At 42.9% G+C, this 27,911-nt stretch overlaps 1 protein-coding gene and 1 long non-coding RNA gene across 6 annotated transcripts in view; one reads left to right on the top strand and one right to left on the bottom strand.

Moving 5' to 3' along the window:
* The window catches only part of DPP4 (dipeptidyl peptidase 4), a 109,062-nt gene that overhangs the window by 14,603 nt on the left and 66,548 nt on the right, over positions 1 to 27,911 (top strand). For 2 of the 3 annotated variants that reach the window (XM_040475194.1, XM_040475192.1), the window contains exons 1-2: positions 14,851 to 15,502; positions 16,029 to 16,116. The exons of the other annotated variant lie outside the window; for it this stretch is intronic. In XM_040475194.1, coding sequence (XP_040331128.1) covers positions 15,497 to 15,502; positions 16,029 to 16,116 — 94 coding nt within the window. In that variant the 5' untranslated portion in view covers positions 14,851 to 15,496. Of the gene's footprint in view, positions 1 to 14,850; positions 15,503 to 16,028; positions 16,117 to 27,911 lie in introns of those variants that run through there. 3 annotated transcript variants of the gene reach the window in all.
* Positions 422 to 16,022, bottom strand: LOC121030617 (uncharacterized). 3 transcript variants are annotated; one of them, XR_005790318.1, is made up of 5 exons: positions 15,765 to 16,022; positions 10,017 to 10,047; positions 2,399 to 5,970; positions 1,674 to 1,730; positions 422 to 1,021 (listed from the first exon to the last, which is right to left on the bottom strand). It is a non-coding gene; the product is annotated as an uncharacterized LOC121030617 (long non-coding RNA). The 3 variants fall into 3 exon arrangements; XR_005790319.1 differs by having other exon boundaries at positions 2,555 to 5,970; XR_005790320.1 differs by having other exon boundaries at positions 5,818 to 5,970.

Below are 27,911 nucleotides of genomic sequence, written 5' to 3'. Positions count from 1 at the left end.
TTCACTAAGAAGTGGTCTTGGGGACTGGGAGGTGGGAGAGCTGAGTCTGGAGACTGATGTGAGGGGGGAAAAGCACACTGGGACTGTCCACAAGCTTTGTTAAGTTTCTTAAGAATATTGAGAGAAAGCCCTAAAACAATTAATACAGCTCAAATCCCAACACACAGAATTTTCATAGGAAACAACTATAAATTGATACTCCCTATTGACGCAAATGGAGACTTCCATGGAATATTACTCAGCCATAAAAATAATGAGATCTTGCCATTTGCAACAACATGGGTGGACCTAGAGACTACGATGCTAAGTGAAATAAGGCAGGCAGAGAAAAACAAATACCACATGATTTTGCTCATATGTGGAATTTAAGACACAAAACAAATGAGCAAACAAAGAATAAAAAGAGACAAACAAAAAACAGACTCTTAAATACAGAGCATATACTGGTGGTTGCAGGGAGGGGGGGAGATGAATAAAGGGGATTAAGACTACATTTAACTTGATGAGCACTGGAAATGTATAGAATTGTGGAATCATTATATGGTACACCTGAAACTGACATAACATTGTATATTAATTAGACTTGAATTAAAAATAAATTTTTTAAAAAGACAGTTCTCCTGAGCTCTAAAGTATAACTCTTCCTTTAAAAATCTTAAATTGCAGCATCCAGAGGGAAAATCTCTGATAATAAAGTACTCAAGCATTTTAAGGCATTTATCTTTAATGGGATTAGAAGTCTTAATCTACCTTCTTGGAATTAATAGGAGAGCAGGAATTCTTTTCCTCTAGTCCAGATGCAGTCGTTCTATGATTTTGCATTTTCTGGTTGTCCACAGAAAAAGATTTGTTCCATGATTAGTGAGCCTGTTAGGTTCCTCCTTATGTTTACACTGCACAGTGTTATCAGATACTCATTAGCTTCTTTATTAAGACCGTCTATTAGATGCACACAAACTGAAGAAGAGCATCAGCTCTTTTGCATAATTTTGAGTTGTGAATTATTCCTGTATTCTGTGTACTGGGACAAAAATATAATGGAGAGGCGTTACGTTCGGACAGAATTTTTTCAACCCAAAAATGTTTCTTGGAATTCTCATCATAACGGTAAATTAAAATTTTTACTGGTCATTTTTTATTAATTTTGTGTTAGCACTATTTATTCATACAGAGCAGTTTAAAAATGTAAAGCATTTCTTATTGAAATACATAGTCTTCAGTGAGGTAAAGGAAGATTTCTTACATCTCCCAACACAGTTCACCTCTGACTCAAACAACACAATAGTCATTTCATAAAATGTATTGACATTAGGGTTGAGAGTAAATTAATATATTTTTTATAAGTTATGAGACTGATATTTAATTAGTGGGCTCAAAATAAAACAATTGTGTCTTCTTTCATCAAGTCCTGGTATATTATAGTATGGAACATGGTATCATGTTTCCATGTTGCAGCAGTATTTAAAACGATATTTGAACTTATCTTAAGTTTTTCTTAATAGCAATATGTTACTATTCCAATATCAATTTTATATTTGACACACATATAAAATGTATTATTTTATGAATAAACCTTAAACATATCAGGTTGTACTATATTAAATTGTCATGCGTAGGTCAAAAATAGTTAAGGATCAGGATTACCACATGGTTCAAATCTAACCTTTACATACCTGTTTTCGTATCCCTTTGCATTATTAGCAATGGCCACCCAGTCATTAAGTGAATGCCTAAAAGAAATAACATTTATATGACATATATTCCATTAACCACTAGTTAAAAGTACTTGACCCATACATAAGCCTTAACTGCCCACAAGGATGACTGGGTAGAAAAAAGGTCCAGAAATCTGATCCTATGTATATTTGAGTTAAGCTTATGATTTTCACTAAAATAATAAAGAGTTGTTTGTTTTTTAGTAAATTCTGTGCTCGAATAAAACTTCAAAGGGAAACTTCTAAACATAAATGACCTACATACTAAGCATTGCCTTTCAAAACAATAGAGAGGATGGATAGTTACTGAAGACTGTCTACCAGCTATGCTTTCAATAGAGAATAGGAAAAAACAGAGGCTCTTCTTGGGAAAACAGGAAGATCGTGGACTTTAATTGGAAAACCTGGTTTGTCTGAGCAGTTTTATTTCACTTCCCTCAAAAGTGAGAATGCCTTGGTCATTCCTCTCTCAACGAAGCTGTATGGCCTAGAGAGGACAGCAGGACGTTCGGGGAAGAGGTGAGGCACGTTGCATTCTAGAGCCTCTGAGATCCAGGAAGGAACTTAGAGCTGTCAGGTGGAGGTCTCTGTAGGGCCGAGGGCTGTCATGTTTCACCACTAGAGATAGCATATCAGGAGTTGCACAAAATTATTGGGTAGAAAGAAATTCTTGCCATTTATACCTTTTATGAATTATATTTATATAAAATTCCACTTGTGTTTCGCAATATAAGTATCTTAAATTTTTGCATTCGCTCTTCCATATGTGCATTCTTAGTTCCTGAAAACCCTGAGAAAGAAAAAGAAAGGTTATAAATAGGAATTAGAAGATCTGATACCTGCCCATGAAGTGTGTACATTCGTGGGTGGAAAAGATGAACCTACAGGAAAGAGTTAGAGTATACACCTTAGTACACAGTTGTCCTCCTCCCTCAGGGCATTAGTCATGACAATACATTTCTGTAGCACCTCCCTTCCCAGGAGCCCAAGCAACGGCCTGCAGGACAAACTGCCAAACAAGATACTCCTCATGATCCTTGGAAGCCAGTGACTCCATCTGGGAAACCAATTCAGTCTCTTCTTTCTAATCATAAGCCCCTCGGACTTGGGTCCTACCTAACCTTTGTCACGGTGGGGCAATACCTCAGGAGTCCTGGCAGGAAAATTAAATAATGCTGGTAAAAAAAGAATACCAATCACAACTCCACTCCCATTTATGGAGACTACCCCCTGCTCTTTAGAATAGTGTTTTACTTAACTCGCCACACCTCTTAAATCTTTAAATACTCTTGTAAAGCACTGCTCCAAAAAGACAATGAGGCAGAGCCTGAGTAGGCAACTCGCCCACACTCTGTCTACTGTACCAATGTGCGTCTGTCCAGTGTTAGCTACCAAATAAGCCAGAGAGTGGAACAAAGAATGTTTGTTTGCATGACCGCAAAATTCTAACCCGCCCCCTACCCCCACCCTACCCAAAGTTTTCAAAGTCTCTAGAGAGATTCTGCAATGCAGTTTAAAAATCTACTGGGACTTTAAATCTATGGAAAAAGAAAATTGCCCAAATGTACCACCTCCTACCGGGAAACATCCCCATTACTTGTGCACCCCCTTCCCCTCTGGCTGGGTTACGCACCACTCGAGGGTACTGTTTTATAACAGTATGCTGCAGCCCAGGCTGTCTTTCCCCTAGATAAGTTGTCTTCTCCCCACTGTCTCAGCTTAAGATTATTGCATCTACATTCCTTTCCTCCTGTGAACATCTGTTCAACATCCTTCAGACTGGAACCCATTCATGCACAGACCTTCGGGGCACTGGAATATTGACCCACAGCTTTTTCCTCTCGCAACTATTTTTAGCCTTATAGTTTGTATTTTTCAACACTCCAGTCATTTTCATGCCTCTACTTAGTCTCCTCATTTCTCCATGTTGTGTAATATTCCTTTGAGTTATCTTTTTCCAAGGAACTCAAAGAACTCGATGATTCAGCCCTCTGCCCACATACCCACATGAGGAAGGAGGCTCTCCTCCCTGCTTATCTGAGGCACAAAATTGTTTTGGCTCCAGTGCAGCTCTGTTTTTCCAGCTGTCAAGCAGCAGCTGACCAGATTTTTTTTTTATCCACACTGAAAACTGACATGCAGCAAAGTGCGTTATGGCTGGTGGGGTGGATACAGGGTCTCAAAAAAGCACAGAAGCAAAATAGAATCTTGGAACTCAGAGTGGCAATGAACCTATGCAGAGAGGCAAGCTTGACAATTTTATTATGTGCTAGGTACCAGGCCAGCTGCTAGGAATAAACAGAATAAAACCCAGCCCTTGGCCCCTCAGAAGGGAAGGACACAAATGAATTAGCATTTATTCATTCAGTGTGTCTGTAAACACATTATGAGCAGCTATTACATGCCAGAATTTATTCTAGGCCCTGAGAGTACATCAGTGAATAACATAGACAAAATCCTTGGAGATGACTGGATGCAAAAAAAAGCATCGGATATAATTATATGGACTGGAGTCAGACCTCTTGGGTTCGAATCCTGGCTGTGTAACACTGGGAGGAATGTTTGCCTTTCTGTGCGTCGTCTGTGCGGTAGGAACGGTAACAGTACCCACCGCATAGAATTATTAGGAAGATCACAGGAGCTAATACATGTCAAGAACTTAGCAGAATGTCTAGTACCTAGCATGGGGTCCATAGTCTTACATATTATTACATTAGATAATATGAAAATTAATAAAAGGAAGTCTTATTTAGAATGGAGTCAGAAGGCTGGCAGGGGTAGTTTTCATGCTCCACCACCCCTCCGCAACTGCAGACCCAACAGGAAAGGATGCGCTTTGCACTTACGTGGTTACTACTTTACTACCCCAGCAAGCCCAAGATAGGCTCCCACCCCACTCCCCTCGACAGCCCAGCCAATGAGAGACTGCCGCAACTCAGCCAATGAAGAGCCACTATACTTTGAACTCCAGGTTTACGCCAATAGGCTTTTTGTATGTAAAAGCCCCTCCCAACACCTCCCCCTTACTCTACGAAAGAGCCTGTCTCTCCTTGGTTCTACAGATTTGCCTATCTCCAATTGCAATTCTTTGCTATTCCCAAATAAACCCATTTTTGCTGGTAAATTAACAGGCAGGGCATTTTTTTTTTTTTTTAGAGTAACAGTAATTACATTACAGAGTGAGAGAATTTTGTTAAAAAGAAGTGAGGCATGAAGCGCTCAGGGAGCATAGAAGCAAAGTACCTCACTTAGGAGGGGGGTTCGGTGGACAAACTTAGAGGAGCTCCCACCGAAGTCCAGTCCATAAGATTAAGAGCTAATCCAAAGAAAAACAGGGGGAGTGGAGTACGAGGCAGAGGAAACATTGTGCTTGATGATTTGGAAGCGAAGGAGAGAGCAGCGATGCTTGGAAGTGCACCTAATTTAGCATAGGTGGGGGAGGTTGGGAGAAGCGGTTAAGAGCGGAGATCAGATCATGACAAGGAACTCCAGCTTTATCCTTCAGCAGGAGAAGCCATTAACTGTAAACAGGAAAGTGACAGAGCTGCACTGAGCGAAAGCACAAGAGAAGCCAGTCAGAGGAGACAGCTGCAGTGAACTGGATGGGAAGAGAGAGAGGAAGGCCCGAACTCACGTGAAGGTTTTGAGCTTAGAGGGGTGTGGACAAATAGCAGAGACAGGGAAGAGGCTGATGTGTAGCGTCCGAATGAGGGGACATCAAGGAAGACTTGTGGCTTTCTGGCTTGGGCAGTGTGGCAGGTGACGCCTCTCCCTGAGGTGGCGCCTGATGGAGAAGGATCAAACTTGGTGTGGGGGGGCCCACGGGGGAGTGAGTGTGGCTAGCGCCAGCAATAATTAATAATTAACTTACTGTTGGCTAAATTGCCTCTGATAGGCTTCTGAGTGATCCAGGCTGAGCCATCCAGGAGCTCAGATCCAGCAGAGAGATCCCTGCTAAAGAGATATATGGAGAAATCATCAACATTTTGGAAAGCTTCTGGGAGTAGCTGAAGTTACTCATTTATTATCTCATTAAATCTCCACAACTCTGTGAAGTAGGTTAGAAAAAGACCCACGGGCATATAATAATTGGATGACAGACCCAGGCTTGTCTGACTTTAAAATCTTCACTCTTTCCTCTTCTCCACACTGCCTTCTGGGTGGTATGTCGAACGTCTGGAAGAAGCAGTTGTTTCTGTGTTTCATGGTTTTGGTACGTTGCTGATTTCACTCCAGCCCAACCCTGCTGTAGTTTCTGGAAATACAAATATTAATAAAACTTGTCTGCCACAGCCAAAGCAAGGTACAAGAGACAGAAAGACAACAGGTCGTTTCAATATAATATGGTAAGGGCAGTGGGAGAGGTATGCACAGAGCACATTTGCCACAACTTTCGAGAATCAGGAAGAGTTCTGGCCTCAAAAGTCCTAATAAAAGTGCACGTCCAATCAAATCCATTCCTTGGAATAGATGGAGTATGAGAGTGGAGAAAGGGGTGGAGAGGTGGGACCTTTGCCCGAGAGAACTTGTTTGGAGGAGTTATTACGCCAGGGGATACTTGGCATAGACGGGATCGTGAAAAGAGAAAAGAGCAAGACCTGAGTGGGAAATGGAAGGAAGAGCCCCTAGGGGACTCTCACACTCTAAACATCAGATCCACAGCTCAGTGCATTCACGTGGCCTCTGGGAATTCTAATATCCTCCCTCAGCCTCCCCCCCCCCCACAAAAAAATGCTTTGGGGGGACCAGTAAAGCCGTCGTCTCTGGAATTTGGTCTTGGATTTTGCTAGCAAGCTTGGATGGATTAGCAATGTAAACTCCATTTGTAAACACTGTGATCTCCATGATGGGCCTGACTTGTTCACTATGATATTCCCAGTACACTGCCTGACAAGGTAGCAGGCAGTAAGTATGAACCTTGATTGGATTAAAGTTAAATGTAAATTAACAGTTAGTTACACTCAGAAAATTAAAAAGGTTTTTTAAAATATATATTGCATTTTACATAATAGATTTACCGTGTTGAAATTTGTTGTTCTTCCTAGTAGAAGCCAGAGCCCTGAGTTGCCCATTGAAGAACGTCTGATTAAGTTATTTTCTCATTATTCATGGCCATCATCTAGTTTCCACCAAAAGACTTTGGGTGGTCTTTGCAACGTTACTCATAACCACATGACCTGATTTAGAATCAATCTTCTGTTAAAAAGGACACCACAAACCCAAAATGGAGCCACATAGGCCAAATCACCAAACCAAGGCTTCATACCTAATCTAATTGCAATTCCAAACTCCCCAGAAATGTAGTCTTCATGGGACAATCAGGAATGTTCTGGTCAGCACCAATCAGGTAATCTGTCTCATGGACTCACCATCACCAAAAGGAAATTGAGGTGATCCACCTAATAAGATCCCCTGCCATTGCCCCAAGGAAAGGTTACCTTACCTGGAACAATCCTCTTCTTCTTTTGCGAATAACTTCCTTATCCCTTATCCCTTATTTGTCTCCCTACAAAGACCTTCCATTATGTACAACTTCTTAGAGCTCCCTTTTACCTACTAGACAGGATGCTGCCCGATTGATGAATTGTTTAATAAAGCCAATTGGATCCTCCACTTTACTCAATTAATTCCAACCAAATTAATAATCCACTGTTTCTTGTGAAATCTCTTATAGTTTGTCTGCCAACATGTTAATGCTAATACATTGGTGGATATGACAGAAAATCTTAACTAGAAAGAGATAAACATTTGTAATGAAATCCTCAAGGAGTCACTTGAACACTGAGCCTTTTCCTAGGCCCCAGCAAAGTCAAAGTTAACATGTAAGTATTCAACAAACTCAGTAATCATGTATTTTTCTATATAAGACTCCTACTGAATGACTTATCTTAATTTTTTAGCACTTGCTTCTATTTCCAAGCATCTTTGAATATTATAACTGCTATCGTCAAATGGCCACAAAATGTGGACACATCATTTAAATTATTAAGATACTGATTATTAAGATACTGATGCTAATAAAGGACACGAGAATGATGTATAACTGCCTTTGGAGTGGTCAAAGAAAACAAACATCAAGATGTGCATGCTGCTGAGATGCTGGAATAGAACAGTGAGAGAATTATTATTTATGGTATCTTTTTATTGATGTAATGTCTTCCATGGCTATATCTTCATTCCATATTATGGAAATAAAACAAAGACCATCCAAATAGGAACAATCAAAAGCTATGTTTTCAGAGCTTAATAGTGTAAGGGAGTCAGCCACCATCACTTGGCATTTGGGCCCAAGGCAGGCAGGGGAGTGGGAGTGCGTTATAGGTTAAAAAAAAAAAAAAAGCAGGAGGTCTTCAAGTGTGCCCTGATTGGAGAATATTGGCATGGGAAAACAGGAAGAAGTCTGACTAGAAATAGAATATCTTGTAACATTAGGTTGGGGAGCATATTAATCTTTTTCTGGTTAGTTCCAAGTTAGCGGGGGAAGCTGGCAGTCATTGACCAAGCCCTGACCAAGGTTGCTGTAGAGGCTGTAAGTCGGAATCCAATTGTCATATATGATCTGGTCATTATCTACCTGCATATGGAGTTTCTCAGCATTAAGATTTCAGAGGTTAGCTTTCCTAGAATGAACTCAGTATATCTATCATATGCTGGAACCAGTGCTCCAAAGGAGTAAAGATATCCTGCTGATACTGAGTAATTGCCACATTGGTGTTGAAACTGTGTTAAATATACACCAAGCATTCTCACTGAGGACAATTTTGTTCCAAGGGAATGATTCTTGGGGGGCTATATATATATATATATGTGTGTATATATATATATATATATATATATATATATATATATATATATATATATTTGTATGTATGTATGTATATTTATATATTTATATTTATATTTATTGCTATTTCTTTCCTTACATTATAGCAACCACTACCTACCCAGCCCATCCACTCCACCACTAACTCCAGCCTCATAAACATGTATCAACAGCATCACATCTACCACATGTTTAAAGCTTGAAAAACACTAAGGAGGAGATGTCATCATAGCCACAGCCGCTTTGTGAGAATATGGTTCTAATGATCTTGAACACATTTTCCCATAAAGTCTTAAGTCAGTCTTCTTAGTAACTTAATAGAAGCAAATTCTCTCAATTAAAAAAAACCTACAGAATATCCAGAAGGCACCAGTGAAAGAAAAACACAGAAGTCTTCTCCCCCTTGGGCTGGTGTCTGGTCTAAAAAGTAGCAAAAGGCCTTTTCTGAGCACTAAGTGTGACAAGAACCCCTTATTTGGTATTACTCATAATTGGGGCAAAGCAAACGCCCCAAACCACAGCTGGGAAAGTTTTTAGAGAGTTATAGTTAAGTAAAAATCAATGTGATTAAATTCTTTTATGATAAGCTTCACAAAGAGAAGCACCTTTCCAATTAACGTTGCAACATCAAGTGTATTGCCCCTCATCCTGTCTCTGATTCTTCTTTCTCTCATCCATCCAGCACATACTACTGCCTGATTCTCACAGCTGAAGTTCAAATATTAACTTTTCCCCAGCAAAAACTTTCAGTGGCTCCCTAGTATATGCTGAATATTGAATTTAAGACCAAAGAATATTCGACAACTGACCTTTATTTCCCAGTACTCTCTAGAATACCCTATATCCTGGCGAAACTACACTAATAGATTTTGCCTGAAGATCCTCCAACTTTCTCATTCAGCCTTTGCGTGCAGTTGTTCTTTGTCCTAAAATTTCTTTCCATATATCTGAATCCACAGAATTATCCAGCCAGCTTTCTATCTTTTATATATCTCTTGGTAGGATTGAATTTTGTTGTAAATAGGTTCTATTTAGGATACGACCAGAATAATCTTCCAAACTATGGTTGGTAGGAAAAACAGAAACAGATGGGATCAATGTTGAAGGTAACCTGTAAAGTGAGTTGTGATCTGGATTTTAAAGGAGGTGAGGTGTGAGGTTTGGTTAGGGCAGCAGGAGTCCATTCCCAGATAAGTGGGGCAGATTACATGGGGGATAGGTATCCACTGAGCAAAAGAACAAATAAAAACCTTTGTACTTACTTTACTTATCCTCTAAAGCCAAGACCAAGGAGGAGAATCTGTTCAGCTCCCTCACCACTCCCTCTGTCCTGGCCCAGCCTCTCTCTTTCCCTTCTTTCTACTTGTGAGATCCCCCTTCTTCCATGCCTCTGGTTCCAACCCCCAAGAACACAGAGAAAGATTTTAGATATTTTTTCTTCATTTATAATTTCACATTTTCATTTTTTCAATACTTACTACGCATGTGTTCTGAGCATTTCACGAGACCCTGGAAAATGAAGGACCAAAGAATATTATAAAAGCATAAATGGAACATTTCCAATCTTTATTAGAAGATGATTAGCAAATAATACACACTATCACCATGTTGGGTTGTTTATTTCATTATTTTTCATTTGGGCCCTCCCATTTACTCTTTGCCTTATCTTCCCTGCCCATTGCCTTATGAGTCTGACCCCTACAGATTGCATGCTCTATTATCCAGGTTTCTTTGCCCTCTGGCATTAGTTGCTTTCAGCCAGTAGGAGGTACCAGCAAGATATTAAAGAGAAGTAGGAGAAAGTTACCAAAGTATTTATTCCTTCTGCTTTTCATCTATGTTGTGCTGTAATCTCACATTGGTTCCATCTTTGCAGGGCAACAGCTCACTCTAGGTGACCCCACCTCCAAGACTGAGGGTTCTTAAAAGGGGTTGTTCCCATAAACAGCTACAAGGATAACATGGTAACCAGAGTTTCACCTGCAATGATGGTGGTTCATTTATCATGAGGTACTTAAGAATGAAGTAGATGGACAGCATTCTAAACTATGGCTTGATTTAAGCAATCAGAAAAATTCTAGGTCTGTGGCAGAAATCTCACTTAAGTTGCCGTAATAGAAATTCATAGCGTCTTAAGTTTCCAGACTCAAACTATTTCATTCTCAAACCAGAATGCCATGTTTAAAATGAGGGCCAGGGGCGCTTGGGTGGCTCAGTCAGTTAAGCACCTGACTTTGGGTCAGGTCATAATCTCAAGGTTTGTGGGTTCAAGCCCCATGTCAGACTCTGTGCTGACAGCTCAGAGCCTGCAGCCTGCTTTGGATTTTGGGTCTTCCTCTCTCTCTGCCCCTCTCCCCACTCATGCTCTGTCTCTCTCTCTCTCTCTCTCTCTCTCTCAAAAATAAATTAAAATGTTTAAAATTTAAAAAAATAAATAAAATAAACATTAAAAAATAAAACAAAATAAAATAAAATGAAAGCCAGATCTTTTTGAGGAAGGAGCCTGCAGTTGCCACACTAACTTAAATCTTCTTCCAAGTTTCCCTCAGGAAGACACGTGACATAAAGTTAAGTTGGAAAGTGACCTGTGAAAAGGGACATGCTCAGACCTCCCGGGAGTTATTAAATACTAGCCCTAGGTTTATACTCATTTCTATAGGGTTAAAACACCATTATGGTCCAGTGGTATATTAATTTCCTATTGCTGCTGTAAGAAATGACTACAGGGGCACCTGGGTGGCTCAGTTGGTTAATCATCAGACTCCTGATTTTGACTCAGGTCATGATCTCTCTGTTTGTGAGTTCAAACCCTGCATCAAGCTCTGTGCTGACCGCTGGGAGTCCGCTTGGATTCTCTCTTTCCTTTTCTCCCTGCCCCCCCCCAATAAACAAATAAACAATAAAAAAAAAAAGAAATCACTAGAAACCTGGTGATGTGAAACAACAGAAATATATCAGCTTATAGTTCTGGAGGTCAGAAGTCTGAAATAGGTCCTACTGGGCTAAAATCAAGGTGCTATCAGGTGGTGTATTCCTTCTAGGCTCTAGGGAAGAATTCTTCTCCTGCCTTTTTCAGCTTCTAGCCTGCATCCCTGACTGGTGAAGAGACATTACAGTAAGAAAGGCCAATGGGAAGCCCCTGGAACTGTCCCTCCCCCACAGCTATAGAGTAAAATCAAAAGTAATACCACATCCCTGGTGGTATTATCACAAGATAAGAACCCAAAAAATGCAAGAATGCTGGTTTTCTATCCTACACTCAATTTCCCCATTCATTTAGTCAGTGCAAAAGTAAGATGAATTGTGGAAAATGTTTATGAATCAACCTCAGCAGCCATTTCCAGTGTGGTAACTTTACTGGGTCAAATAATATCGACCTAGTACCTGGGGGCTATTAACCTGAAGAATACTTTTTTCTTGATCTAATTAATAGGACCATCCAAAAGAGTTTTTCTTAACTTAGAAGGGTCAGCAGCATAGTTTCACCATCTTACTTCAGGGCTACGTCAACTCTCTTGCTCTCTGTCATAATATGGTCTCCCAGGACCTTGATCGTATCCCATAGAATATCACACTGATCCATCACCTGGGTAACATTATGCCAATTGGACCTCAAGAACCATAAGTAGCGATTTCGTTATGTGCTTTAGTAAGACAAATATGGCCACAGAATAGAGGGTAAATCCCATGAAAATCATGCAAAGTTTCAAGGAATTCAGTAGTCTAGAGTATGCCAGGATATCTCCTCTAAAGTGAAAGATAAGTCACTATACCTTGTATGCCCACCACGAAGAGGAACAGTGTTTGCCAGAACTCTTCAGATTTTGGAGAAATGATATACCACAACTGGAAGTGCTTCTCCAACCCATTTGCCAAGCGCTTCTAAGTCTGTCTGTCTCGAATGGAGCCTGGAGCAAGAGAGGGCTTCCAAGTTGAGGCTGCCCTGATACTTGTATCTTAATGATCTAGCAGATGCAGTACTTTTAGACATGTCTGTGGCAGCCAGAGATACCGTACAAGGCCTCTGGCAAACCCCAATAAGAGAATCACAGAGGATATGCCTAAGGACTCATGTCCTTTTTGCCAATTTATTAGCTACCTATTGATGTATAATAAAATACCCCCAAAACTCTGGGGCCCATCTTAGATTTTGGTTACAACAGTCAACAATTATTCACTATACGAAAACCAACTCCTCTCTTTCTCCAGGGCCCTGGTAGAGACAGAAAGCATGATCCAGGAACCAAGACTACCAAGCATAGTAGTCTTCTAGGGCTGCTGTAATAAAATACCACAAACCAGCAGCTTACGCTTCTGGAGGCTGGGAGTCCCAAATCAAGGGATCGGCAAGGTTGGTTCCTTCTGAGGGCTGTGAAGGATGAACCTGTGCCAAGTTTCTCTCCTTGGCTTATAGATGGTCATCTTCTCCTTGTGTCTTTTTACATCATCTTCTTTCTGCACATATCTGTCTCTGTGTCTAATTTCCCCTTTTTATAACCACTCAGATTAGAGCCCACCCTAATGACTTCTTTTTAACCTGACTACTTCTGTAAAGATCCTATTTTCAAAACACCTGTAGCTTCATGGGGAGTTCTCGATAGCCAGGTAACAGAGGAAAGGTCAGCTTTATGCCAAGTAAGCTGGCAGCAGTCCTAACTGGATGGCTGCTGCATCACAGCCCCTCTCAGGGATGTCTTGGAATAGAGTAGGAAGACAAATCTTCCTAAGGGGCAGAACTTTTATTACAGCTGTTTTTTTCATTTTTCATGGAAAGAGAAATGGCCTGATATAAGATCAACACTGACTCATAGGTGGCAGCTAATGTGTTGGCCAGCTGGTATCTTAGGGACTTGGAAAAAACAAGCTTGAAAGACTGGTGATAAAGAAGTTGGGGTAGGGGAGATTTGGGAAAAGAATATCTTGAAGAGGGAAGGGTTTGAAGATATTTGTGTCTCATGGAATGCCCTCCAGAGAACAAGATTATCTGTCCCATGGATGTCAGCCAACCTCCCCCCAGCTTCCCCTTGCTGGATGTATGGTGCCATGATACCGGCATGGAGGCTAAGCGTGGGCTCAGCTGTATTGCCTTCCCTCTCCAAGGCTAATGTGACTTGTGGCTTCCTTCCTCCATTGCTTTGTGCATAAACTGATAAGAGCAGAGGCCTACACTGAGCCCCCAGTATGGCACCATTCCCTGTAGTCCTTGTTGGTTGGCTCTTTTCATCGCTCCAGCTCACAGGCTCCAGTAACACTATTGACTCACCTTCTGAGCAGTTGGAAAAGGGAGGAGCAGATGGAATTGAAACATATGACTAAAGGCAGAGTTGAGAGGAATTGGTGGCCAAGTGAATGTAGTAGGAGAATGGCAAAGAAAACCTGAGATGAGTGAAGTTTTCAGTTTTTGTGAATGGTGAATGGGAACACTTTGAATGAAGACAGGGATGATCAGAGAAGGGTAGGGAGAGACTGATGGAGGAGATGAAGAGTTCAGTTTGAGCCTCTGGAAGTAGGTGAGGGTGAGCATATGTATGCATCGTGAGCAACCAGTGGTCAAGGAGGGGGAAAGATCCTGAGTTTAGAAGCAAAGTCAGCACTTGAGATAAAGGATGAAAACTTGATTTTATTCATAACTATGTTAATGTCCCACAGGACTTCGCATGTTTGATCTTTTACCTCTAACTATGGACACGGAGACTTTGCTTTTCAGCTGCAGTGAACAAGCTGAAGAGGCCTTTAAGAAATGGTGGGGCGGGGACACTTACCCTCAGAGGAAGTAAGCATAGGGAGACCCTAAAGGCAAATGTTTACCACAGCATTTTATACTGAAAGTGCCAAATGCACAGACCTCACCTGTCTTGTCCCACTTCTCTATCTCCAGCAACTAGAAGAGGGTCTGGCACCTTGTAGCCACCCAAATATTTAGGGAGTGGTCAGAATAAATGGGAGGATGTGGCAATGAGGGAAGGAAGGAAGGAAGGAAGGAAGGAAGGAAGGAAAGGAGGGAGGAAGGAAGAAAAGGAGAAAGGAACCAACCTTCAGAGCATAATGGGGACGTGGGGAAGGGAAAAGCCAAAAAGACCTCCTTTTCCCTCACCCTCTGTAAGACTGAAAGATGAGAGGCCATGTGGAGTAATGGTTAAGAACATGGACTCTGAATTCAGGCTCCAAGACATCCTAGCTGAGCGGCTTGGACAAGTGACTTAACTTTTCTGTGCCTAGGCTTCCTCCCTGCAAAATAAACACAGTAAATGCTTACAGAAGCTCCTGGCGAAAAAAGTAAGTTCCACATAAGTGTTATTGTTATTATTTTTGGCAACTTGATGAGAAGGTAAAACAAGCTGGAAATTCCCTGCGGAGGGTGAGTTCAGATACTTAGCCTTTAAGCGCCATTCACAAATTGAATAATCCCATTCTCTCTCACTTTGCCTTCCAGAAGCTTTAAACACCCCCCTGCTTCCCAACATACTTTCACTAGCAAAAGACAGAGGCCTGGGTTTTAGCACAGCTGCCAGCAATGAGCCGTGAGTCCGCAGACCCCACGGGAGCCGAGCGCCCAGATCCCTTATTAGCCAAGGCCGGCCGCCGTCTGTGCGTGGGGTGCGGCCCGCAGGCTCACTCCGGTTCGCGCTCTCGCCACCCCGCCCGCGCGTCCCGGGGCCCCCGCGCCCTGCGCGCCCCGGCTGCCGCCCCGCGCCCAGCACACGGGGGAGGCGCCTCTCGGGCGCCCCCCGGCCGGGATGCCAGTGCCCGGCGCAGGGCGCGCCTTCGCCCGCAGCCTGCCCGCGGCCTTTATACCGAGCCGGCCGGGTGCTCACTAATGTTTAACTCGGGGCCGAAACTTGGGAGCGCCCAGTGACTCCGCGCGCCGAGCAGCGGAGCTGGAAGCGCGTCTCGGCGGCTTGCCTGACTTCTGCCTGCGCTCCTGCTCCGACCGCTCAGTTCCGGGCACACGCCGACCATGAAGGTGAGTGAGGAGCGCCTTTCCCTAACCCCAGGGGCGAATTGTAGGTGCTTCTTCACCAGACTCTCCCGCAAGTGACCCCGAAGCTCGCGGAACGGAACCAGGGGCTCCTGTTCGGCGGAAGTTCCAGGGCCACCCTCGACAGGTGAAGGGACCTCCCCGAGTTCCCGCCAGGCGCTCGCCCCCCGGGGTTTCTGCTAGAAAGAGGTGCCAAGCCTTGGAGGACGCAGAGAGCCATCCATAAAACGCTCGCTCGAACCCTCACCTGGCTTCTCCCTCATTTGGCTTCTGACGTTCAGGAGGCGTAGAGAAGCAAATGCTAGTGTGCTTGGAGGCCAAAAGTTCAAGGGCGACCGCTCTTGGCAACCTCCGCGCTCCAAACCCTCCCAGCCCACTGTGCCCCCTTTCCAATGCACGCCCATCGGCAAACCCCGCTGCCTAGGGTGCAGGGCGGGCCCCGACCCTCTACCTCTACTGCGCTGGGGCTCGACGGCTCGCTCTAACCGGACACGATCTGACCCGCCTGCAGACACCGTGGAAGGTGCTCCTGGGACTGCTGGGGCTTGCTGCGCTCATCACCATCATCACCGTGCCGGTGGTTCTGCTGAACAAAGGCAGTAAGTTCGAAACATTTGAAAAAGATAAGACAACTGGAGACCGGGATCGGGTTCTACCTTACCACACCGAGAGCTAAGGATCTTGCTGGGGGCTTGGACCAGTGCACCAGGTTGTAGCTGAGGCTTCCCTGGTCGTGGCTAGATGCCCTTCCCGGGGTCTCCAGCGTTCAGGCTGCAAAAGGTTGGCAGCGGCCGCATTTTATGTATCATAAATACACACTTCCTGAAATTAAGGAGAAGCCTTAGGATTTCTTTTTATTAAATTCCAAGTTAAATGTTTAATATGATTTCAATTAAAAAAAAAAATAGCCTCCCTAGTAGGGATCTTCAAAGGAGAAGATGTGGTGTTTGAAGGTCCCGAACAGTAGTAAGGCTGTCATAAAAGGAGGGGAAGAATGAGAGAAAGAAAACTCCCAAGATACAGTTTTGAGAATAGACTGTATGGGGAACCCAGGTTCTTTTCCTTCCAGGGCGATGGAAAGTCATTAATTGGAGAGTTGAGATGCAGGGAAATAACTATTGACCACTTATAGCAGTATTTCAGAGTAAATCATAAAACTGGTGTACGTGGTAATATTCGGAAGGGGATGGGATCAGTGATGTGTGGTGGATTCTTTCATTGAAAGCCACCTTCATTTCTTTTAGCTTTCCTGACCCAGTGCAGCTCTAGTTCCTGATATAAAATGTTCATGTAATGGAATACACATTATTGGGTGCAAACAAGTGAGAACAACTAGTTTGGGTCTCTTGTGGCCTTACTTTCCTTCTAAGTAAATATTTACTTTCATTTCAGTAAGACACATTCTAGTCAGCCAACTGAAGCATTCTCTCTGGATGCTCTATCTAACCAGGAAATGTGCAGGCAGTGCTCACGTACTGAGGGGTCTTCTCCAGATTTCAAGGTGACAGCTCAGAATTAGTTTGTGAAGCTATCAAGGACTATGTTTGCCTGGCAATTCCAGGACTGGGGCAGAGGTCCCAAAGGTTAAGTAACTGAGTGTGCTGACCTATTGATAATGACTTTTAGTTAAGAAAGCAATGGTTACCATCGTTTTAAACAATTAAATGGCAGACATCAGTTCACTTATATTTGACTCTTTTTTTTTTGAAATGATACTTTGTATGTTTAAACAACCACACACACAAAGCCTGGCTGTAAGAAAAGAATGGATCATCCATACGATCAATAAATATTCACGTGGCTTACATTATGTCCCAGGCACAGTGCTACTTGCTGCAAATACAAGGCTTGAATTTTTTAAAGATCTCTGACCTCAAGAACTTTATAGCTAGTGGGAAACAAATATGCAAAAAGTCATGCATTTTTTTTTTTAAACGGATAGCTCATTTGTCTCCAGAACATCACTGAAGCACACCACAGCATCACTGGAAGAATGGGTATAAAGCTGTAACTATCAGAACTTTCCTTGAGGAAACTTGGAAGGAACACCAAACTTTGATGAAGCCACTTGAAATGGGCAGTGAGATGGTCTAGGAGACTGGGTCAGCCAAGTGCCTTCTAGGGGTTGGTCGGGTTAACTACAGGGATTTTGCTTTGCCGGGGGAGCATGCAGACTAGAGAGGGGCTGTCTTGCCATTCCCTGAAAACCACACCTCGTCTCTTCCCCCGCATGAAATTTGGACAAATATTTCAAGAACATTCTTTTGGTGGGGACTTCTCCAGAGATTCCTGTGTCTCCATCTAAGTATTATGATTGGATAAGATAATTTAGAGAGGCTTGAGCAGAACAGACTTGCCTGTGGATTAGAAGGAGTACTTCTGGGAAGGTCTTCTCATAAGAAGTTTCTTCTGTGGGAATGCTTGAATGGTTACTATCAGTTCCTGGGGATAAGGTTTTCCAGAAAACCTAAATGCCTTATGAGTCAATACAGAGATACAAGGGCACATCCTCTAACTGGATTATAAAAGGGCTCCTAGCAGAAGAGGAGAGTGGGAAGCAGCGAAAGAAGTTTGATTTTTAACCATAGATGATGAAGAACTCCAGGAGAATTGTGAGCATGCCTGGACTGTTGGGCAGGGCAGTGGGTACAGGGGTTGAGCAGGGCAAGGCTAGAGGGGAAGCAGGGAAGTGTCCTAGAAGACTGATGGTGCACAGCAGAATTTGGAGACTATAGGGCTGCTCAGAAATGTGACCAATTAGACTTTGGTAATTGATTAAACATACAAGGAAGAGGAGGGTGGCTAAGGATGTTGCCCTTGGGCAACTGGGTGGATATGTGGTATCATGGGGTGCTTTGTTTATGCTTACACACTCAAGTTCTCTTCTCATATTTCTTAGTTGGAATGTATGTATATTTGAGGAGGAAAGGGAAATCCTCTTGTTTCAACTCCTGCTTTAAAGGGGCAGAGATGAAAACTAAGGAATGTGGCATTATCATTAAGTCCACGATATCATTCCTGGGCTGTGCCACAATGAAGAGCAGCATTCTTACAAAGAATCCAGAGTCATCACCCAAGAAGTGTTCTCCATATTGTCAATCTAAGTTTAAAGTTAAAAAAAAAAAAGTACTAGGAAGGAAAAGGGGATAGGAAGTGGGAGAGAGCAAAGATAAATGGAAATAAAAGGAAGGGAGGGAGGAAGGAAGGAAGGAAAGGAGAGGGAAGGGGAGGGAGGAAGATTTTGATAGATCATGCAGAAAGCTAAGAAATAAACAACCAAAAGAAAGGAGGAAGAAATGAGCGAACCCAAGTTCATCCTCTGAGAGGTTGGTTTAAGAGAAGGTTAAGTGTTTCCATATGAAACACTGACTTTAGCGGAACTAAACACACCCAGAGGGGAGAGAGAGTGAAAGAGAGGCATAAGCGTAATACTTCTGTATTTTTTTGTAGAATAAAAACTCCCTGAGGTCAGGAATTATGCATGTCATCAAGCAAAATTAAAAGCTCACCTCCTTCTGTATGTATAATAAAGGATTGTATTTTGTTTTAAACCCTTCATATATCCTATTATAGAAGGATATTACATTTAAACGTTCAGTTTCCCAGAGAATCCTCAGTAAAATACACAAATATAATGAAAGTATAGAAATCCTCATGGCTTAGTGGTAATAAAATCTCTGACTCAATATTGGTGAGCCCTTTATTTCCCCTTTCACATTGTATTATAGGCTGGGCTTTTGAAAGATTTATCAAATAGTTTTATTATTGTATTTGTTATTTGTCAAATAGTTTTATTGTTGAGTTTTATTATGGGATAGAAACGTACCTGTTCTTCTCTTGTTCTTTTCACTGCTTTAGCAGTAAATTTCCTCAGTATCTTCTTTCAGTGCATGGGAAATTTGACTGCTCACCCATCCATCAGTAATAAAAGGAAACCCAGATGTGAAGGAGACAGGAATACTCAAAGAAAAGATAAGATCTATGAAGTTTGCCTGAGGAAGTCCAGTATCTATTCCAGGTTTAAAAGCACATGAATGAGGCTGAATGAAAGCTTTGTATATTTCAGGGGACAGTTTCTAAACAGTGAGCTCTGTAAAAGCTCGGGTTGACTCCAGCTAGCTCAGTTAACTATTGTCAACCTTTGTCAAGTGCTCAGGAGGTCAGTGGGTTGGTCTTTTTCAGGCCAGCTATTGTGGCTCCCTAGCCACAGTATGTGCCTTAAATTTCTCTTATACATCTTGCCTCTCATCCCAAAGTGGATCAGAAAGAAAAAGGCAAGACTGTTTGCCCAGTTGATGACTAGAGAAAAACAACATAAAATGACTGATTAGAGCTGGATCAGTGTACTTAAAGTGCTGATGCCCATGGGAAATGTGGCCATAAATACACGCAGGACCACCTTGCTTACGGAAGAGAAAGTATGCAAACATGTAACAATAGCTAACGTGTTCACTCTGTGCCAGGTATTGGGCGGAGGGCTCTCAATATGCTTTTCCTTTGATCCTTAGGACAACCCTTTGAGAGACTATTATCATCTCCATTTTTACAGAAACGTAAATTTTACTTTGAGAGAGTGCTTTAGTTACTTATTACTGCATAATGAATTACCTTGAAACTTAAAACCACAAACACTTGTTATCTCACAACTTCTGTGGGTCAGGAATTTGGCAGTGGTTTAGGTGGGAGGTTCTAGCTAAAGATCTCTTACGAGATTTTGATCAAGATGTCATCTGAAAGCTTGACTGAGGCTGGTGGTTCCACTTCTAAGCTCTCTCATGTGGCTCTTGGCTAAGACATCTCAGTTCCCCACCATGTGGGCCTTTCCATGGCATGTTAGGGTAGCTGGCTGCCCGTAGAATGAAGGATCCAAGAGAGCAGCCAAATAGGAAGCCACAGAGCCTTTTATGACCTTGCTTCAGAAGTGATATGCCAGCACTTCTGCTCTATTATATTGCTCACACAAACCAGCCCTGATACAGTGTGAGAGGGCATTACACAAGGGCATGAATACCAGCAGCAGAGATCATTGGGGACCATCTTAGAAGCTGGCTACCAAAGAAGTTAAGAAACTTGCTCAGAGTTCCACAGAGTTGAAATTCACACTCAGGCAACACAACTCCAGAGCTGATGCTCTTAAACTCCAAATCGTTCTTCTGGTTTTGATCAAGTATAAAATTAATGTGGCCATATTAGCATGAAGTTACAATTTCCCACGTATATGCCTATATTATAATTTCATGGCTGCTAATCCCTGATGCCAAGTGTTCTGAGGAAACACACCTGCCTCTGGTACCTCCATTCCTATATAAAGCTGTGGACAATGACGTCCAGCTTGGGCTGATATCCTACCCTGTGGACTGGTCTTATTAAGTATCTTTGCTAGTAGTGGGTCCAGATTTGTTCTTTGCACTCAATTACACTTACTCTGTTTCTAATGCATGTTATGTTATTTGATTTGATCTTCCCAGAACAATCCATTAAGGTATTATTATCTTGACTTGTTACACTGAAGTTTAGGGCTTTGTGAATAAGTACTAGAATTTGGAAATCCAAACCTTTTGACTTTTAGCCTTCCCTGAGTCTGCTGATTTCCATCTGTAGCTGTTTTAAAGAAATGCTTTGGTGGGAATTTTTGTAAGTGAATGATTAATCATTGCTTTATGGTTTGATACCAATTCCCTTTCATTGTTGTAAATCAATTATCTTGTAAATATTTTTACCTTTAGTCTTCATAGCTCCAGCGTGACCTCTAAAAAAGGGTGTGTCTCTCAATTTCAGAGTAAACTAAAACCACAAAATCAGAACTTCTGAGTTAGCTGTGTTCTTTTTTGCCATGTGCTATGTTTGCAGCTTCATATTTCACTTCAAAATTACAGCTTTCTATGAAGTTTTCTGAACTCAATTATAAAGCATTTGGTTTAGTTACCTGTATACTTTAAGTGTACATTTCTTCATTATTTGGTTCACTGGGGAAGCAAGTAGACCCGTGATCTTGGGTCACATATTTCAGCATCTAAGGGCCAAGAAGCAGAGGTAATTCCAAGCAGAGCCAAAGCCAGCAGGGACTTTGTTCCTGGCCCCCTGAGGACTAGGGTGGCTCAGGGTGTATAATGAAGGAAGAGGAAGCAGGAGGGGTATTAAGTGGGGGCTACCTCATTCCCCTTCCCTGACTTCACACTGGGTACCTCCAGAACTGGCTGGGTGGCCCCTGTGGCCTTAACATGGTCTCTGTGGGGCTGAGAACCTCTTCTTATTTTCCTCAGTTGTTGTAAAGCTCCATCTAATCAAGCTTAAGGTCACAAATTTCATGGATGGCTCTTATTCTCTGCTGTTTTCCTTTATTCTTTTATTTTCAGGCAGGAAACTTATAAGATTTAAAACCTCCTGAGGGCTAAGGTCCTATGATGGCCAGATGCAGGATTTGTTAACTCACCAACACGTATCGAATACTTATGCATGTCAGGTGTTATTGTGGGTATAGGGCATCTGGCCCTAAACAGTAGAGATGAAGAGCCTGCTCCCACGGACCTGTATTTTTTTTTAAACATTTATTCATTTTTGAGAGTGAGAGAGACAGAACATGAGTAGGGGAGGGGCTGAAAGAGAGGGAGACACAGAATCCAAAGCAAGCTCCAGGCTCTGAGCTGTCAGCACAGAGCCCAACGCGGGGCTCGAACTCACAGACTGGGAGATCATGACCTGAGCTGAAGTCAGAAGCTTAACTGACTGAGCCACCCAGGCACCCCCCATGGACCTTTAATATCTACAGGCAAGTAGTCGGCAAGCACATGAGTAATTTCAGATCATAATGGTGCTAGGACAAAAATTAAGTGTGCTAGAGAAGGTGGAGGGACACAGAAAAGGGGTTTCTTTTTATTCCAAGCATGAATGTGGATGATCTTAATTCCATTTTAAAAATCTGTCTCTCACTCTGAGTAGATAATGGAGGTGAGTGGGGGCATTTGTGAGAGATGATGGCAGATTGGACAGGGTGGTAGTATTGGAGATAAAAAAAAAAAGGAAAGCAGAATATACTTTGGAGGTAAAACAACGTATGGTGAAGAGCGAAGTGAAGAGTGAGGGAAGGAGCAGAGATAAGGATGACTCCTTGAATGGCTGTCTTCATAGTTAAAGTGGGGAACTTTTTCTCTTGTGGCTCTATCTTTCCCACAAGAACTAATCTACAATGGTTCCTCTGAACTAATGCCTTTGTCCTACTGTGTCGCTTCAGGGATCAGGAGGCAGGACTCAGAAATGCCTTCTACACTGTGCACGTAGCACATACATGTCAACAGATGGTAATTCTCCAATTCAGCAAATATTTATGGAGCATCTTCTAGATGCCAGGAACTTTCTTATCCACTGGAGATATAAAAATGATAGATATGGCCCTTGTCCTAGAACAATTCACCATATAAAAGGAAGCATAAACATTAACTATGGTAAAAAGGGCTAAGTGTCCTTCTAGTAAATGATCCAAGTGCTATAGATGCACGAAAGGGCAATGATAAATGCCGCCCAGGGAAGTCTGTACAGAAACCAACCAGGCATGAAGGATTAATCATTAATGGACTTAAAGACAATCCTTCCAATACTGGAGCCACTAGACTGGCTTCCAGGCATACAGTTCACCTACAAGTTTAGTCCTCAATGGTTTATGGCCCTTGATTCTGTATCAAACAGAATGTTTCTGGTGGCAGGTAACAGAGTACCCAACCAAAACTTGTTTAAAGTATGGAGTGTTACTATTGTACTGTTATTAGCATCTTACATAACTGGAAGTGTAGAAATAATGCCACTCTAGAGTCTGTTAATGCAGTGGTTTAACAGCATCCTCAAGGGCCTGGCATCTTCCTGTCTTTTCAGCTGCACCCTTCTCAGACTGTTGGCTTGTGTTCTCAAGTGTGTCCTTTTGGGGTCAAGCACATCATTGCTCACACAGCTGTTTTGCAAGGGAGAAGATGATGCTGTTTTTCATTCATAGTCTGTTCTATCAGGGAGGAAAAGCTTTTCCAGAAGTCCCTCAGCCCAAGGCAGACTTCCTCTCACGTCTCATTGGCCAGATTTGAGTCACTTGTCCATTCTAAACTAATCACTAGTGGGGGGCGGGGTATGAATTTGTGTTCTGGATTTTCTTTGGAACTGGAGTAATCAAGACTCATCTTTCTGGGATGAGGAGGAAACTTCTTCCTGAACACATGGCAGGGGAAGGGTAATTACCTAAATTGAATTGGGAATTCCAAAAGAAAAGAAATAGCCAGGCACAGGGTGTCTGTGTAGGCATATCATAGATTTTTTCATTCCTTTATTTTTGTTACATTGAAAGATTTAATTTGCTAGCAAAAGAAAGTAGATGTCAACTACTTTGACCAGCTCTGAACTCCAAAGAATCTGATCATATAACTCTCCCTCCCCTCTTCTCATCTTCTTTCCTAACTGCCTGAGTTTATTGCAGAGCAGGGTATTATTATCCTGAATGTATTTTGACCCTAGTACTTGCTTTTATCATGGTATCCAAAGTGACTAAGGATGGGGAGGAATTGTATTTGAAATATTTAAGATACAAATCTGAGACAGCAGAGCGGGTCAGAAACATCTGAGGAGAATTACTCTCATTTTTTTCGTTAAAAAGCCCATACAAATTGTCATATTTTATTCAATTCACAATGTGAAAAGGTAGCAGAAAGAGTCAACAGAAATTTTAAAAAGTAATGTTTAAAAAGTTTTTTTTAACGTTTATTTATTTTTGAGACAGAGACAGAGCATGAACGGGGGAGGGTCAGAGAGAGGGAGACACAGAATCTGAAACAGGCTCCAGGCTCTGAGCTGTTAGCACAGAGCCCGACGCGGGGCTCGAATTCATGGACTGTGAGATCATGACCTGAGCTGAAGTCGGCCGCTTAACCGACTGAGCCACCCAGGCGCCCCAAAAAAGTAATGTTTTAAATTACACAGTAAACATTAGACCTGCAAAAGTTGACCCAGGAAGGTAGGATTTGAAATCACTAATGGCCATAAAAACAAAATACAATAAGTAAATAAAAGCAAACAAGATAGCCTCATAGTGTCTGGATTTGATGACTCAAATCTTTGTTGTTAAATCTCCAGAGGGGGCAATTAATCTACATGGTAATGATTTGATGAAAATGAAAATGGTTTGTACTGAAAAGCACATCTAGAACCCAACATCAGTGGCTTCTTGTAAAGCCTGGAAATCCCCATGCTCCCCACCTGCTCCCTTGCCTACCTTCCTAGTGGACTCTGTAATGTGTCTCCTCTCTCCCAGGCCCTAATATCCCCTCAGCTGATAACCTGGCTTCCTATTTTAATGAGTAAACAGGGCCATCAGAAGAGACTGCCCTCCATCCCCACCAGCCCCTCTGAACATTCACCCACACTTGTCCCTCCCAGGGTGCTGGGTGAACTTTCCTGGCACCTGCCTGAGGCCAGATCCTCCTTTGGGCACTGATTCTGCCCTTTTTTCTTTGCCTAGAAATAGGGCTTCAGTTCTTTCTTCTGCCCTCTGCATCCTCATTTTCTCCTCTCCATCTAATTGTGTTATAACCTCTCACATGAGAAGAGAAGTGAAGGGAAGGCAAGGGAAGGGAAAAATCTTTTCTGGATCCCACATCCCTGCCAATCACCAGCCCTTCCCCCCACTCCCCCCGCCACCGGCCCTTTCCCTTTCCCTGCTCTCTTTACCACAAAACTCCTCAAACAGCTTTGTGTTATCTCTGTCCACAGTTCCTCTCCCCATGCTGTCTTAAACCCACTGCAACAAGGCTTACCCTTACTCCACCACTAACACAGCTCAGTTCTCCTCAAGGTCTCTAACCTGTGTGCTGCTAACAGCAGAGCGCTGTTCTCTATGTGTCTCACTGTCCTATCAGTTAATCATCCTTTCCACCTCTCCCTGGGTTTCCACTCTTCTCCTGGTGTGTTCCTTCTACTTCACCACATGCCCCCTCCATTCTCCTTAGAAGTTTCTCTTCCTGTCTGACTTCTAACCTTTGACCAACCAGGGCTCCATCCTGGAACTCCCTTCCTTCCTTCCTTCCTTCCTTCCTTCCTCCCTTCCTTCCTCCCTCCCTCCCTCCCTCCCTCCCTCCCTCCCACTAGGTGATTTCATACACTCTCATGGCCTTAAACACCATCTGTAACCTGACATGCCCCAATTGCCAGACCAGATGTCTTTTGGGACCTCTGTGTACATATGTATGAGCAGGCATCTCCATTTGGATGTTATTGGCATCTGAAAGCAACATTTCTCTGAACTCCCCCTAAACCTGTTCCTCCCTTAGTGGACCTCTTCTGGGCAGATAGCAATTCCGTTTCTCCAGTTGCTGAGGCCAAAAATCCATGCAGTTTCCACTCCACAGACCCACTTATATTCAACCTCCAATTGGTTAGCAAATCCTGTCATTTCTATCATGTTCTTTCAGAATTTGACCGTATCTCACCACCTCCACTGCCACCACCCTGGTCCACAATGCCATCACCTTTCACCTGAATTTTTACCAAAAAAATCTTCCTATTTCTTTTTCTTTAACTTTTCTACAGTGCATTTTCATCACAACAGATAAGGTGACTGTGGTAGGCAGAACTCTAAAATGACTCCTTAAATTTCCTCCCTTCTCCCATGCACTAGCCTCTAAGATACATTATGATGGATTTAGTTCTCGCGATTAGGTTGTTCTGTGGCACGGTCCACTTCAAGAGAGGGAGATTACCTAGGTGGGCCTGACCTGATCATATGAGCCCTTTAAAAAAAAAAAAAAAGCAGAGTTTTTCTGGCTGTTCACAGAAGGGGTAGTCGGAGGTTTCAGGCACAAAAAGGATTTTTCACGCCATTGCTGATTTGGAGGGCCCACGTGACAAGGGATGTGAGAGGACTCCACGAGGTGAGAGCAGTCCTTGGCTGAGAGCCAGCAAGGGAACAGTGACATCACTCCTACACCCATACAAAACTGAATTCTGCCAACAACCTGCATGATCTTGGAAGCAGCTTCCTCCCCTCTCTCCCCGAAAGCCTCCAGATGAGGGCTCAGCCTGGCTAATGCCTGGATCTCTGCTTTGCTAGACCGTGGGCAGGGAATCCAGCCATGCCAGGCTGGAATTTGACCCACAGAACCTTGAGCTAATACACAGGTGTTGTATTAAGCCACTATGTTTGTGTCATTTGTTATCCACCAATAGAAAACTGATACAGTGACCATTTTTAAACAGAGGCCTGATCACATTCTCCTCTGTTCAGACCAGTTGGATGAGTCTCCATCTTTCAGAGTAAACACTGGAAATCTGGACAGCCAGAGAGCCTATGTGATCTGAGCCTCACTGCCTCTGTGAGTTCCTCCCCTGTTCCCTCCTCATCATTTAAGTACCTGTCCTCAGAGGTTCTGTATTTGCAGATCTTTTTGCCAGGATTCTTCTTCCCTGGGACTGTCTGTTGCTTATCCCCTCACTTCGTTTAGGTCTCTGCTAAAATGCCACTTTATCCCTGGGGCCTACCCTCACCAAATTACTGGACACAGTCCTGTCCCCAAACCTGACCCTCCATTTCCCCTTCCCTGCTTTATTTTCAATGTGGCACCTATCACCACCTCACATATGGCATATGGCATTATGTACTTACTATTTGTTCCTATGTCCCCCCATTTGAATGTAAGCTTCCTGGGAGTTAGAGTTTTTCATGTTTTGTTCACTCTTTTTTTTTTTTTTAATTTTTTTTCAACGTTTTTTATTTATTTTTGGGACAGAGAGAGACAGCATGAACGGGGGAGGAGCAGAGAGAGAGGGAGACACAGAATCGGAAACAGGCTCCAGGCTCTGAACCATCAGCCCAGAGCCCGACGCGGGGCTCGAACTCACGGATCGGGCTCGAACTCACGGATCGCGAGATCGCGACCTGGCTGAAGTCGGACGTTTAACCGACTGCGCCACCCAGGCGCCCCTTGTTTTGTTCACTCTTATGTCTCTAGTGCCCATGACATCAAGGAACAGCATGCTTGTATTAGTTTCTGAGGGCTGCCGTAACAAATCAGCACAAGGTGCATGACTTAAAACAACAGAAACTTATCATCTTATGGTTATGAAGTCTAGATGTCTGAAAGCAAGGTGTCAGTAGGGCCATGCTCACTCTGAAGGCTCATGGGAAGAAGTCTCCTTTGTCTTTCTCCTGCTTCTGGTGGTTATTGGCAGCCATTGGTGTTCCCTGGCTTGTAGCTAGATCACTCTGATTTCTGCTTGCATCTTCACATGGCCTTCTTCCATCTGTCTCCACATGGTCCTCTCTGTCTTCCAGGTCAGCAATAATATGTCTTCACATGGCCTTCTTCCATCTGTCTCTGCATGGTCCTCTCTGTCTTCCAGGTCAGCAATAATATGTCTTCACATG

This window comes from Herpailurus yagouaroundi, unplaced genomic scaffold (assembly GCF_014898765.1).
Source record: "Herpailurus yagouaroundi ecotype Mexico unplaced genomic scaffold, PumYag 140, whole genome shotgun sequence".
NCBI lineage: Eukaryota > Metazoa > Chordata > Mammalia > Carnivora > Felidae > Herpailurus > Herpailurus yagouaroundi.
Note: the sequence above shows the minus strand (reverse complement) of the source record. Positions and strands in the feature narration are given on the sequence as shown.